This window comes from Sinohyriopsis cumingii, chromosome 12 (assembly GCF_028554795.1).
Source record: "Sinohyriopsis cumingii isolate HCF-2022 chromosome 12, ASM2855479v2, whole genome shotgun sequence".
NCBI classification, from domain to species: Eukaryota; Metazoa; Mollusca; class Bivalvia; order Unionida; family Unionidae; genus Sinohyriopsis; species Sinohyriopsis cumingii.
This window is the reverse complement of record NC_142972.1, coordinates 57,945,452-57,960,930: the sequence shown is the minus strand read 5'-3', so window position 1 is coordinate 57,960,930 and position 15,479 is coordinate 57,945,452. Positions and strand designations below refer to the sequence as shown.

Below are 15,479 nucleotides of genomic sequence, written 5' to 3'. Positions count from 1 at the left end.
GTAGACATCTGTTTATGTGAACTATCCAGTGGACACAGAAAAAAACTGAAAATATTGGGTACAAATTTCTTTTTTCCATTTATAAATAAAAGAGAGAATTTTCAGATATAGGTGGTGTGCCACTTAGAAATGATGCTAGGGTTCGCAGGTATGATGTGCATTCAGCTTTTTCAGAGGTGTATAGAAATTTAATGTTACTGTATTTATCATATGTTGGGACACATCAATTTTTAAAGTAATTTTTTTGTGTACACTATGTTTGGGGACACATCAGTTTTTTTTTAGTTGTAAGTTGTGGGACACTTTTTAAAACATTCGAAAATTACATGTATGAAAATGCACTCCAACAGAAATTTTATTTTAAAAATTTAAAACTTTGTACTAGCTATAAAACTCTTTAATCCACTTCTGCATCTTCTCATCAACACACCATTCTCCTGCATATGTACGATCCATTTTTTTGTTGCATGAATGTTTTTTTTAGCTCTCATGCCATGAAAAATTATCTTTGGAAGCAACACATTTCTTAAAGCAGAAAGTGCAAGGACTAAAGTCAGATTTTTTTTACAAAATCTGAACCAGACATGCTAAAATTCAATTTTATCCCCTCTTGGCGACCATCCATCCAGGAATGAGATCAAAGTACACTGAAATTTGATCCATGTTAATGATCACATTGTCAGCAAAATCTTCTTTTCTTTATTCTAGCCTTCTTGAATTCATCAAATGACTTTATTTTCTCCAAATCTTCTGAGTGATGATGGGTCATCAATTTCCTTTGCACGAAGTACTGTATTGTATCACTTCAAAAATTGTTCCATTTTTTCAATTTATACTTATTATTACCTTGAATACCGGTAAAAAGGAAGCAAAGTAAGCTTCCCTATGCTGGCAGACTTTGTATATTCCAAAAACTTTAGAATTAGAATAAAAAAATTGGCACACTGAAAAGAATCCATAGTCAGCTTCCAATTTGAGTTTGCTTTGTATTTTAAATAAATTGGCTTAAAAGCATCCAAAGTTGGCTTCAGTGTTGGCTTGCTTTGTAATAAAAATAACCTTTGTCTTTGATATCATGTTGGTAAGTCAAAACAATGAGTTTATTGCTCGCTGCCAGTTTGGTTTATTCACCACCCAGGCTTCTATTTGCTTGGCATCTGTAGTCATAATTAATACAAACTAGCATTGATGTTTGTGGGTAAATAGTATACACAGCAATAACTTGCTTTAATAATAATAATGTTAGTAACCCATGCTAGCGAAAAGATTGTCATTTACACTCAAGTAAATGTATTTTTAAATAATGATATTTATTTGCAAGATACTGTCATATAGTTTACCTGGATATAATACAATCTGGGTTATGTTGCACCTAACACTGTGTCATGCATGAATGGCAGATACCTTCAAGTAATCAGAAGATTATTTCCCTCTCATTTGTGATTTTTTAAAATCCAGTTTTCAGTTGTATAACATATTCAAACCTTTGAGTACTACCAAGCACGATTTGTTTCTCTATGTTCATGTCAGGGAACAATGTGTCATGTGTTATCTGACTTTAGCAATACAGGCTACAGTATGGATGCCTGCACTAGATATACAGAGTTCATGGATATATTTTATTCTTTAACTCTTTACCTCTTGTAAACGCCTTTAAACACCGCTACTTCATTCTCATGGAGGGACCATTGTTCGCCTCTACCCAGTTTACATGGAAACTTGTTTTGATGCCTCTGCACCATTCTCATGGAAGTGCCTTTCAACACCTGCTGTAAACATTAGCCATTTTGAGCAGGTTTTCATTGCATCACCTTTGGTATATAAAAAAAACTTGCTTTCAAATGATACAAAGAAAAATGAAAAAGTATATAGCCATTAATTTTCTTACAGATCAGGATTGAATTCTTAGCCACTTATTTTTCAGTAAACAGAATGTTAAGTTAAAAAAAAAACCACATGTGACTATATAAATCTTAGCAACACTGAAAACAAAAAATAACTACAACAACAAAATCATCAACAATTAGTTTAAATCTGAAGATTGATCATTTAAATAGACATAAGTAAGTAAAATAGCATCTGCATTGATGCCAAAGTAACTTAGATGAGTTACATACCTGGCTTTGTAAAAAAAAGAATCTGTTGTACACGTATGGCTGTGTCATAATGAATAAATTGTACACATATGGCTGTTATGATGACTCTGTTGTACACATATGGCTATGACATAATAAATCTGTTGTACACCTGGCTGTGTCATAATGAATAAATTGTACACATGGCTGTCATAATGATAATATTGTACACATATGGTTGTGTCATAATGAATCTATTGTACACATGGCTGTGTCATAATGAATAAATTCTACACATATGGCTGTGTCATAATGAATAAATTATACACGTATGGCTGTGTCATAATGAATCTATTGTACACATATGGCTGTCATAATGAATCTATTGTACACATGGCTGTGTCATAATAAATCTATTGTACACATATAGCTGTGTCATAATGAATCTATTGTACACAATGGCTGTGTCATAATGAATCTATTGTTCACACAACAACTTGCTTTTGTATCTTATCATATGAAAGCACAGTACAATTGTCGTATCTGTCAAGAGGTAAAATTAGCAAAATTGAGTAGAAATCATATGAACAAATGTAGCAAATTGAATGGATGCATGTTGTAAAGGGTTGCATTATACTGAAGTGCTTTCTTGTGAGGGACCTATGTATATCACAGTTTTATTGTTACATTTCATTTCTCATGCATTATACTGAGGTGTTGTATAGTGAAGAACCAATGTATATTGCAGTTTCATTATATATCAGATTTTATTTGTCTTTTTAGGGGTGGAATTTTATGTAGAGTATGGAGAGCGATTCAAGCACATCGCAACAGCAAAGTCAAAAAATCCAAGCGGTGACCCTGGCTGAATTGTAGTAGTGGCAGATTCCTGTTGTATATAAAATTATGCTGATGAGTATGTGAGAGAGAGAGAGAGAGAGAGAGAAACCCAGTTTTTTTAATGCATAATAAAGCAAGAATAGTGTAAATGTCTTGAATGGTTGAACTGTGAATTTAAAATGAGTGATCAATAGTGAAGATTGTAAGAAACAAAAATTGTGAGAAATGGTCAATACATTGTACATGTTAGCTAGCAAATAAGAATAGAATTATACTGATTTATGTCTATTGTACTACATGTAAGAATGCAGTTCCTTTCTAAGTGTCACTGCATATTAAAAGAATTTTACAAATATAATTTAATATAAATTTTGTTTTTGCTTCGCAGAGCATTTTGAGTTAAGGGTATATGCAATTGAAATCTTAAGTAAAATAAACACCAAAGGACAGAATCTCCTGGAGAATCATGAGACGATTATAGGTTGATGCTTTACACTGCTGGATGCATGTCATGCATATATATTTATGGCATATAGTTTTAACATGAAGGTTCTACTGGAGATTTTGTGCTAACTAGTTCTAAATGGTATAGTACTCTTTCAAACATTTCATGACATCTTGACAAGATATGATATAAGAAAATGACTTCTTGACTTTTATTCAAAATGCTCTGAAAAATAATAGTCCCTTCCATTACACTGAAACTTGTTTAGCAGATGCTTCTGTAGCAAGGATTCCTGATCATAAAGGACATTTTTTCTGAGCCTTCATTTCTTATAACAAAGTTGTTTCTATATTTTACCTTTTAAAAGAAGATAATAAAAATATGTGGTCCCCTTGAATGTATATTATAGCCAGGTTATGGGCTACATAAAATAGTCTAAATCGGCACATAATACAGTGTGACCCCCCTACAACATGGTAGTTGGGAGCCATCTATTGAACCAAACTGTGTTATAAGCAACCATGTACAGTACCAACACATTTGAAGGGTGGCAATAAAAGTGGGTGCAAAAATATGTGCTTCATTGGCATAATTGCCCTTTTAAATTGGTGTATATTAAATGAGAAAAACACCTGTAGTGATAACAGAGATTGCATATATATTACTTTATTCAGAGAACCACACATTGGTACATACTCGTGTATGGTTTATATATACATATCTAATCTATAGCATGAATAGAGTATCAACACCATGTACTCGCCCACGAATCTCATCACATACACTGAATCCCCAATATAAATATTTCCATCGAAAATATCCACACACACACATTTAAAATATTCCATAATTTTGTCATAGATCATTATGTGACTGAATTCAGTGGAGAAAAAAAATAGCAAAAAATGTGTAAACAGTGATGAAATAGTGAGTCTGAAGGTTAATTAACGGTGTCTATAAATTTCATACTACTAATTTTCTCATCCGGGAATTGTAATACTTTATTATTGTTTGAAAAACTCAGAGATTTTCAGCTGCTTTCTGCTACTGTCATCTTTGCTCTTGGCAAAGTCAGTCATATTTCACAACTGAAGAATTCAAACATAGTTGATATCTTGCATCTCCATCAGTCTCAAAGCAGGAGGAATATCCTCAGGTATGGTGTCCTCGCTGTCATCATCAGAAGCATCACCATCATCAGCATCACAATTGGTGTTATTGAACATAATATTTTGAATAATTTCCACATCCAAAACGTGGTCTACAACTGGGCAGTCAATATAAAAAATGAGCCATTCATCAACACTGTTGTGTGACTGCTTCTGCTTCCCAAATGCCCTCTCAGCCTTGAACACATCATTCTCAGAAAATTCACCAAATAAATTACCATCGTCATCACTGATATTGCCCCGTTATCCTGAATAATAGTAAATGCTGCACCATGTCCTTTCGCCCAGCATTTCTCAATGCAGCTGGGTGTAATGGCATCCCAAGATTTGCTGCCGAGGTACATTATTTCTTTCAGATTTAAACTTTGTAGTGTCACCTGGACTGAGGTTTCATCACAAGTAATCTTTTTCACAAGTTGTCTTCTATAATTCATTTTAAAAACTGATATTATGCCCTGGTCTAGAGGCTGAATCCTGCAAGTTGTATTCTTTGTGAGGAAGATGGCTTTTATTTTCCCATCCTTACTAACCAGGCTGTCTGCGGGTAGGTGTGCAGGGCAGTTGTCCAGTAACAATGCCATCGGCTCCATCTTCAGATTTCTGAGGTGGGATCAAATTCATTTTGAAACCATTTTTCAAATAAAGCATGTCATTATTGCGTTTTTTTGTGGCATCATATGAAAATGATAGGGTCTTGACATTCAAATGATGGGAGCGCCTAGGAAACTTGAATTTTCCAATACATAGTGGTTTAAGTTTGTGTCTTCCCATTTTATTGACACAAAACAGCAAAGTTAATCACTCCTTTTTCTTTCTTAAACCCTTCCTGTTTATGTTCATCTTATTTCACAGCTAGGGTGGTGTCAGGCATCATTTTGTAGCACAATCCAGTTCCAGCACAATTGTAAATCTGCTCTGATGAATGTCCACCTTCCTCTATTATTTCCCTCAATTTATCTGAATAGTTCATAGCAGCTTCAGAATCTGAAGAGCAGATTTCTCCAGAATCTGTCATGTGATCCTGTGTCGCTTCTTAAAAACAGTTCAGCCATCCATTGCTAGCTTTGAAGCTGGAATTTTGCCCATGTTAGTCAGTGTGTAATTTTTCAGCTTGTGCCTGTAAAATTGGTCCTGATACAGGCACGCCTTCAGCCCTAGTCTGCACAAACCACTGATACAGGGCTGCATTAAGTTGGGTGTCTCCTGCTAGTATCGCTTTTTTCCTTGTCAATCCCTCACTTTCTTGCAAATTTACAACCATCTCTTAATTTTGCTTCTGTCCTCTTCCATCCTCAAACTGTTGATTCATTCACACCTAAATCTTTAGCTACTTTTGATTGTCTAACACCAGACTTAATCCTGTCCAAAACTTCCATATTTTCTTTAACCGTAAAAGCTTTACATTTCCGTTTCCCATTTTCCATTCAAAATGTCCACTAATTAACACTTTTACACCACTTGGTTTGAAAGACTACAGCAAGAATAATTGTCAGTAAACAATGGGGGTATATTTGTTGGAAATGGACGACATTATTCACTAGTCATCTGATTGCATAAAACAACGCCAAGCTACGCACACATGGCGGCTTTCGGGGTTTTTTTGTGTTTTATAAATCATTGCCCCATAATTTGAACAAGTTGAGTTCGACAACTGACTTTGATGAAGAGCAATCTACTTAAATTGATTTATAAATTCTGGCGAGAATCTTTTATCAACCACAGCATTGTTTGTTGCTTAGTTGTGTATGTAGTTTAGAGAACATATGTCTGATATTGTTTGAGCAACAGCTGTATACAGAATGCATTGAAGACAAACACAAAGTAGACTTGATGGCTTCATTGCTCATGGATCAGTAATAATAAGATTAATACTTATAAGCTGTCATCTGTCAACAATAAACAAAGATCAAAGTTCTCAAACTTTCTACACGTTATTTTTCGCTCTTTTAAGAAGAAATGTTTTCCGTGTAAGAGAATAATACATGTATAAGATATTTCATAAGCCATGCCACAGTCGTCTTATATTCAAATTTATATGCAATCTCTTCTCCAAAATGATAATAAAACTCTTTAGGTATTTTATTTTTCATACATATAAGAATTTTTTTTATTTATGAGAAGAATATCTGCAATAAGGTAAATGAAATTTTGGGAGCCATGTCATGACGGTGTTATATCCAAATTCGTGTTATAATGGAGCACATTATAGCGGGGTCACACTGTATAGAATGGGTGAAATGCAGGACATAATTATCTTTAATTCTCACTTATGAGGAAAAATGTGGGTTGTTAGAGGTACAATAGTTGCCATTTTCCTCATGGTTGTCCACTGTTTGAAAGAAAACATCTCGGAGTATAATTTCCTGTTTAGGTTTCTACAAGATGTTAATTAAAAAAAAAAGAACAGATGAAGTTTGGGGTCCATATTTTGTGTTTTTAAATTTTTTATCCAAGTGTGGTCTGTAAATATAAATGTTGAAACTTTGTGCCATTCATATCTGTCATGGTATTATTTTGTCAGAGGATTTTTATTCAATAACGATTTGATTCCGACATGAAAAGCAGATTGTGCTTAAATGCTGTCCAAACAATAGCATGGAATTTCAAGCCATTCAAGAAAACTGTTCAGGACAACACTGATCACAGCTGATACAAGTTTAAGTCGTAATACTGTTCAGAAAAAGATCATTTTTAATACAGAAGGGGTTGATACTGTTAAACAAAATCAAAAGCATGCAAGTCATCTGTGCCAGCTACAAAACTCAATAGTGTCATGGTCATCAATCCCTGACCTTCAGGTGATCGGCATGCCACCTGCCATGTTTTCCCAAGCTTTATAAACCATCAAGGGTTTTGTATAAAATTTGGTCCTTCTTTGCATACAAGGATTACCTGGATTGCATCAGTATATCAGATGATTGATTTTAAATCTGATGATTTATATAATTACATGTACAACAAAAAGGAAGTTGATACAGAGACTTGAAATTGCCTCATGTCTCATGTGATCAAGTTTTGAAATGATAAAAAGAGCACGATTACCGTTGGCAACGTATCTCTGCATTAACACTAATTTCTAGAATGGAATATGCATGTTTGGTTAGCACTTTTATTTAAAACACTGAAATTTATAAAAAAGAAATTCATCTTTTATTTTCATGTGATGAAAGATTGGTAATTGTTCCTCATTATTGACAATCGTTGTACAAGCCTGACCACAGTAATTGTTCTTCATTAGTGAGAATCAATGTACAAGGCTTAACACAGTAATTGTTCTTCATTAGTGAGAATCAGTGTACAAGGCTTAACACAGTAAGTTTTCCTCATTAGTGAGATTCATTGTTAAAGCCCGGTTACTGCAAGACTGTATTTGATTGTACCTCTAGACAATGGTTTATGTCTTCATGGAGGTCATTCTTGAAATGTGAATGGTTAATATCTTCTTGGAAGTCATTCTTGAACTGTGAATGGTTAATGTCTTCATAGAAGTCATTCCAGAACTGTGAATAGTTTTATGTCTTCATGGAAGTCATTTTTGAAATGTGAATGGTTTATGTCTTCATGGAGGTCATTCTTGAAATGCGAATGGTTAATATCTTCTTGGAAGTTGTTCTTGAACTGTAAATGGTTAATGTCTTCATAGAAGTTATTCCAGAACTGTGAACGGTTTTATGTCTTCATGGAAGTCATTTTTGAACTGTGAACTGTTTATGTCTTCATGGAAGTCATTTTTGAAATGTGAATGGTTTATGTCTTCATGGAAGTCATTTTTGAACTGTGAACTGTTTATGTCTTCATGGAAGTCATTTTTGAAATGTGAATGGTTTATGTCTTCATCGAAGTCATTTTTGAAATGTGAATGGTTTATGTCTTCATGGAAATCAGTCCTGAAATTTGAATGGTTAATATCTTCCTGGAAGTCATTCTTGAACTGTGACTGGTTTGTGTCTTCATGGAAGTCATTCTTGAAATGCAAATGGTTAATGTCTTCGTGGAAGACAGAATTATTCCCTATTCAGGAAATAGGACATATCACATGTACCAAATTAGTTATTTTTTTCAGTACAATTTTCACAAGCACACTGGACATACATAAATGAAATCTGAGACATCTAGTTGTTTTTATTTAAGAACACAGTTTAATGAAAATGGTCACAGTTGAAAGATGATGCTCTTCATTCCAAACATGACAGAACCAGGACATAAAGCCAGCAGATATACAAATTTTTATCAGTAGATTGGCTTCTAAACCAATCATTTTATTTATCATCATAAAGTTTACCATGTTTGAAGGGAATTGAAAAGAAAACTTAGTATTTAGTTTCCTTTACAAGATCACTGACTGGGAACCAGTGATGACATTCATTGTGAAGTTTTACACTTAATAGGCTCTCATTTGTTTTCTTGAATTACTTTGTATTTGCAAAGAATGTATAATGTAATCTCTGTATGAGTATTAGAAATGGCAATGACAAAACAACTATGATCAGCCTGCAAAGAAGTTCAAATTGCACTTTTCCTGTGGCCGATTTTCAAGGCTGGTAACTAATCTCCAGTACTCATCAAAGCTAGGTTCACCCCCGCTGGAGGAAGTTCCCGAGTTGGACTTGAGATGTATACCTGATTCTCATATTTCACACAGGGGTTTGTATCATTGCTTTCAATTTACCTACGAGTCATATATGTACTATATATTATTATATAGCACATATGATTTATATGGAAACTGTAAGCAACAGTATCAACCCCTGTGATGTTTCTTAGCCTTGAACCAAAAAATATGAGCTGGTCTAAATATTTCTTTAAAAACATCTTGAACAATGCATTAACATTAAACGATGCAAAAACTTGAAGTAATAACTCCAGTGTTTCTATGCCAAAATCTATTTTTTGGTATGTCTCTCTCTTCCAACAAGGGTCATCACATTTTTATTCAGACTCAGAAGCCATCTTGGATCATATTGGATCCCATTATTACTTATTACAGCTCATAAATTATTCTACATTTGGCCTTAAATTCTACAGATTACAACAATAAGGTAATCAGTTATCAGCTAGTTGTGTACATGTTAGCCCTCAAAGTGAATTACTCCATGACAAATCATTGCAATGGTATAATTACCATACCCAGAAGACTGGTTCTGTAATGTTGGGATAGAATTTGTAAAAAGTTAATTTTTTTATATTAAAAATCTGTTATTTTTCAAAAGTGGTAGATTTAAACTATAAAACAGTATATGTAGTAGATGACCTTTAAAACAGTTTTGTTCTCCCACTGGTAGAACCACATGTATGCAATCTCATCATTTACCCTTGTTTCATACCAAGTAATTTACATGTTTTAATATATATTTGTACATATTGTTAACTTTTTTTTTAGACAATCCCAGTGGGATTCATGCGACAGTTCTGCATTACTGCCCATGTTATGTTAGATGATGGCTTGAGAGTGGTGACATGGACACTTAAGGAAATTGTTATATCTCCTTTTATGCCCCATCACAGCAGTGGTAGAGCATTCAGTATGACCATCACATACACTTTGATTAGGTTTTGCAGTTGGGTCTGTTTTTAGGCTTTGTGATGGGGTATCAGTGTTTTGTGAGCACATATTTTGTTTTTAGACATTGCTTTCTCATTGTAACATGCTTCAGTATCATGCCATTATGGATATAACACTTCTGACTCCAATCTAAAATTTAAATAGAGATGAAAAGTTATGGAAACTTGAAACATTCATTAGCTGAAATGTTTTTGTGAAAACCCTTGTACTTAGATGGTCTGCATATGTTTATTTCCTTTTTGAAACTTTGTTATTTGCCAAAATTAATGCACAACTACCATTAAGTGAAAAATGTATTTAATTTACATAATATTATTACTATATATTTGCATTTGTTTTATCCTCTTTCCCACCACTCCCTAGCACATACTATATACACATTCACCAAATTTCAATACTTGTTATACCATGGTGTGGTTGGCAATTATGGACCCCAATCACTGCATTATAATGAGAAAGAGTAGTATATATCTTGATAAAGCTTTAAAACTTCTGTGCATTGCATAATTTTAAGAACATGCAAATGCAAGAGTCTCAAAACTTGAAGGACCATACATCATTGGACCAAATTTTTCGTTGAGCTTGTATTGGTGAAGAAACAACAATCTTCTAATCGATCAAACTTACTTCATACTTTGATAATTCTCTAACTAAGCAGTTGAATCAGAAAAAATTTAAGACACTTCGTGAAGACCAAAGTCATTCAGGGTGAAAGAACTGATTGTGATATAAAGACACTTTGAATTTAGAGATCACATGAAATGACTGAATTGAAAATTGACAACCATGGCAGTGGGGACTCCCTACCCATGTCTAGCTGAGCTTTCTCTAGCTACATCTGCAACTTCAACCATGTATAAATACAGTCCTCCCAGACATCCATATATTTCATAAAGTTCCATTAAAATCCCTATATTTGTTTAATTCCTGTATTTTCCCAATAATATTTCGTAAATCCCTGTCAAAATTACTTTAATAATGTGCAATATATACATGCCAGTTTTTGTTGTAGTCTTCTATCATAGAAGTTGGCTGCAATACAAAAAAATAAAAAATGTAAAATGACTTGCCAAAAACGGCTCAACAGAATTAAACCAGCACTGAATGAGAACATGCAATCCTGGCATAAAAGCCTTTCGGTTTTGCACAGTTGATGCCAGTAAATCATTCAGTACAGCTATTGCTAATAAAAATGGAAAAACTTTCAACCACTTTTCAAGAACTGGTCAATGGCTATTAAGCTAATTTCACAAAAAGTATCTTGGCACATTAAACCGAAGTTTCGCAAAGTGATTATAACTGACCATCCATAATGGCTGCCTTTTCTAAAAATGTAAAATCCCTTGAATGTCATAAAGCACCCTGCCATCTCAGACTTCATGGCCAACTAAGTTTATTCAGTTTCTAGGTAGATGACAACAGGTGAGCAATCCCAGGCACACTTCAGCCTCAAGGGTCATAGAAACTTGAAAACTGAATGGATATCCTTAACTCTAGAGCTTTTACAGCAACCAGGCAGAATTTAAATGCACCATGTTGTCAGTCCTGGTCTACTAAAATTCACTTTCATTTACACTTATCAGCACATCTAGCATCCAAGTAGAGTCCAGAGTCATTTGGTGTTGGTTTTAACCATATAAGCCATTCACAACTTTTTAGACGTCACCTTTTTTACTTGTCATTTCAGTCATCATACATTTGTAACATTTTTATTAGAACTGTCATAATTTTATTCAGTACTTCTTTTTAAGTTGAAAAATAAAAGTACATATTCTGCAATTGTGGGTTTTTACCAGTCTTTTTAAAATGTGGATTTCTCCATGCCTTAGAAGTAGTACAGGTTTCAATGGCATTGTCTTAAATACAATACAAAAAAGAGGCTCAGTAAGCCTACAATACAGTGTAAAGGCAAGTCTTTTGCCAGGCATAGAGCAAAAACATTTGCTGATAAATTTGTGTGATATTCAGGATGTCTTAAAAAAGAAAGTGTTCAACAACTTTTCACTTTTACAATATCCAGTGGTATTCTCCAGATGGGGCACAAGAACAGCAAGCTGTAAACCCTCAGCTAACAAGCTTGTAAAAGTTGACTAACATAGAATTATTGTATGCACATTTTGTAATATAGGATGATCTTTTGTTCTATTATTCTGATATATTTTGCAACCATTTTTTCTAGTCATCGGCAATTTGTACCAGATAAGCAACGTTGATTTACACAGAATTGCATTAAAAAATTGGATGATATTTATCTTGCCATGCAAACTAAAATTGTTGTCTTTTTAAAAATTTGTGCAAGTGCTGTTGATAACAGAATGCCTCCCATTTTTGTTTAATTATATAATCAAGTTATGTTGTGAACAAACTATGTATAATACTTAATACTGCACTTGAAAATTTATTATTTGGGCAAATTTCATCAAGCTCACCATATTAAGTCTGTGCCAACAATGTCATAGTTTTGTTTACTTGGAGTAAAAAGTTTGCTCCAATTTTCAGTGTTGGAAGTTCTTCACTCATTTGAAGTGCATAGTCTGTCCAAAGTCACACTGAATATAACACATGCAAAATCCGTTTTTGCATATGATTTAACCCACAGTGTAACAAAAAGACACAGTTCCTATGCTAAAGAAAATCATGAGGCTGTTCCATTAAAACATACATAGGACCCAGGGAAGGCAGTTTTAAAAAAAATATATGCCAGGGTACTTTGATTCACAGAGTTAATGTTAAAATGATAAGAAATTACTGAAGTGCATCTTTGAGTGAGTACCCCAAAAAGTTTATTTTATAATGGCATTATCTGTGGTAGAGGACTTCTTTAAACAATATGCCTATTTATTATTGATTGCAGTTCACTTAATTTTGCTTTATTTTCATATTTTTAATTGATATTTAGTGAGACTTGCAACTTGTGTATATTTGGCGTAACAACATATGCATTGTAATATACCTTTATATCGTAAGTATTCCATTTGTAAGTAAAGTTTGATGAAAAATTTCAGTCAAGAAATACGGGTCACATATTTTTCTGGTCAAATCTTCCTTAATTTATGGGCTTAGAGCAAAGTGGCCAAGTGATAAATATTGTAACAAGTGTGAACGTTTTTAAAAACTTACATTTGGTTTGAACGAAGTATTTATCAGTTGCCCTATTCTCATCATCTAAAATACAAAATAACCTTTGTTTTAAATTGTTTCAGATTGCTGAAAATGAAAAATGATTTTTTTTAAATCATAGGAATGTTCTACACTCTAGCCTACTTCTGATTGTGTCTTTTCGTTTCCGTTTAATACCATTCTTTGTACAGAAGTGGGGAAAAAAATTAACAAGCTATCTACTGTGTTGCTTGATGGCTTTCCATCAGAAATTTTTTGCCGATGCAGCTTTGTCACTCTGTATGCAAAAATTGTATGTTCACAAAACTCTTTCATTCGCAGTACTTTATCTGTCCAAAACTTTTATTTCAAAATATCTAAATAATTGTCTACTCGTCATTATTGCCAGTTGATACACATTTTCTTACTGGTAGAAATGTGCCTTTTAATCATAGTGGCTGTTTTATTGATGAAAGTGGCCACCGCTATTGTCATACGTCATGTAAACGTTCTGTTCCACATTTAAGTTGGCCTCTGTGTAGGGGTTCTATGTCACCATCCAAAAACAGATATAATGGGACTGGTTACCCTCAATAGTTGATGTATATGTTTGTATATATGTCTTGAAGGAATACATCTGTACAGTGTACAGAGATTAATATTTTATCAAAATGGATTTCCAGCTAAATCCAATTATGCACAGGGTTATGTTGATATACTGTGTACACAAGGTATGTTGATGCATTTGTTAACAAGATGGTTTGAAATTCCAGTGTTTCTCAATGATAATATTTATATCGAGTTATGTGTGAAATAAAAATCTACACTTTGAAATATAATTTCTGCATGTGTTGTTGGTACACAGATTTATGTACAACAGATACAATGGTTATCCATGTATGCATCTTTTATACCAGTAATTTCCAACATAGCAAGTTTTATGAACCAATGTAGTTATAATTGATGACTTAGTTTGGATGGTCGCTCCATCACACGGTTGTTCGGATTGAACATGTTCCTTTGCATGTTCATGCTTATATTGGGTATATCAGGATTTTCTAATTTAAAAAAGTGCTTTTTTATTGTCCTGATCACCATCTCGTCTCATATCTGGCTGGCCTGCATTAGGGATCATCCATTTAATTCTCATGGTTAGATTTTCTTTTTGACCATGATATCTTTTATCATATTTGTTTCTAACTGAAATGATGGATAGAATAGGGTATTTTATTTTACAATAGCATAGGGTATTTGAACATACAATCTGGATCAATAGAAAATTTTCAAGCTGGATGGGGGGCACCAATATTTTTGTTATCCATAAAGCTCCTCCACCACAACCATCAGCAAAAGTTTTAGTGGTTGATCCTTTAAAAGATAACGAGACATAGTTATGACTTTTGCAGCAAGAACATTATTTACAACTAAAAAAAATTTAAAATCGTAAAGTTTTTGGAAGTCCTATTCAAGGAGGAATGTACTGCTTGCGCTACATATTTAAATTACGATGATTCTTACGGTTAAGTCCATATGCTATTTGTGCCAGATTAGGATGATTCTTACGGTTAAGTCCATATGCTATTTGTGCCAGATTATCAGATATGTGCAAACCTTATCCACTGACATGCCCACCTCCACTACTTTTCAAAACATTCATCAAATGTTTGGCCAACCCCTACTTATTTTTTAAAAAAACATCAGGTGGGCTTTTTCAGCTTCACTTATGTTCTTGCTTGATTTGGTGTTTTATGTCACAGCAACAAAATAATGTTATTTAGTGTTACAGTATTTGGTGTAAAGTACCTCGCATAGGGACACACTGTAGCCATCCAAGGATGATCCAACGGTAGGATTTGAATCAACACTTTTGTTCATCCGACAGGTGGGATTTTTTTAAAATTCACAGTCTTGTTTTCTAACTTAAATGATGGATAGAATCCATAGAATCGGTTATTTTATACTACTAGGCAGAGCAAGAGAATTTTTTTCAAAGCTTTTGACAGGCCATCCATTTAGTTGTTCATCCATTTACATCTGTTCTGTCACACCTTCCCCAAGTTTTTTGTTTCTCAAAAAGAGATATACAAGCGATACAATCCAGTGTAACTGAACCATAGGCTTTTTCAGGGTAATTGGGATAAACAAGAGTCAACTTTTAACTCAGTTGTGTTCAGAATAAGACATAAAGTTGTATCATGTCCATCCATTTACATGTCACACATTGCACAAGTTATTTGTTTCTTGAACACATTTAAGATGTCTTAAGAGACTTAATTTACCCACAGGCA

The 15,479-nt window shown here is 33.7% G+C and overlaps 1 protein-coding gene across 3 annotated transcripts in view; it reads left to right on the top strand.

Annotated features, from left to right (window-relative positions):
• The window catches only part of LOC149786535 (mitogen-activated protein kinase kinase kinase 15-like), a 192,614-nt gene extending 178,584 nt beyond the window's left edge, over window positions 1-14,030 (top strand). For all 3 annotated transcript variants that reach the window (XM_089977042.1, XM_089977041.1, XM_089977040.1), the window contains one exon: window positions 2,859-14,030. In XM_089977042.1, coding sequence (XP_089833168.1) covers window positions 2,859-2,934 — 76 coding nt within the window. In that variant the 3' untranslated portion in view covers window positions 2,935-14,030. The remainder of the gene's footprint in view (window positions 1-2,858) is intronic.
• Window positions 14,031-15,479: the final 1,449 nt, after the last annotated feature.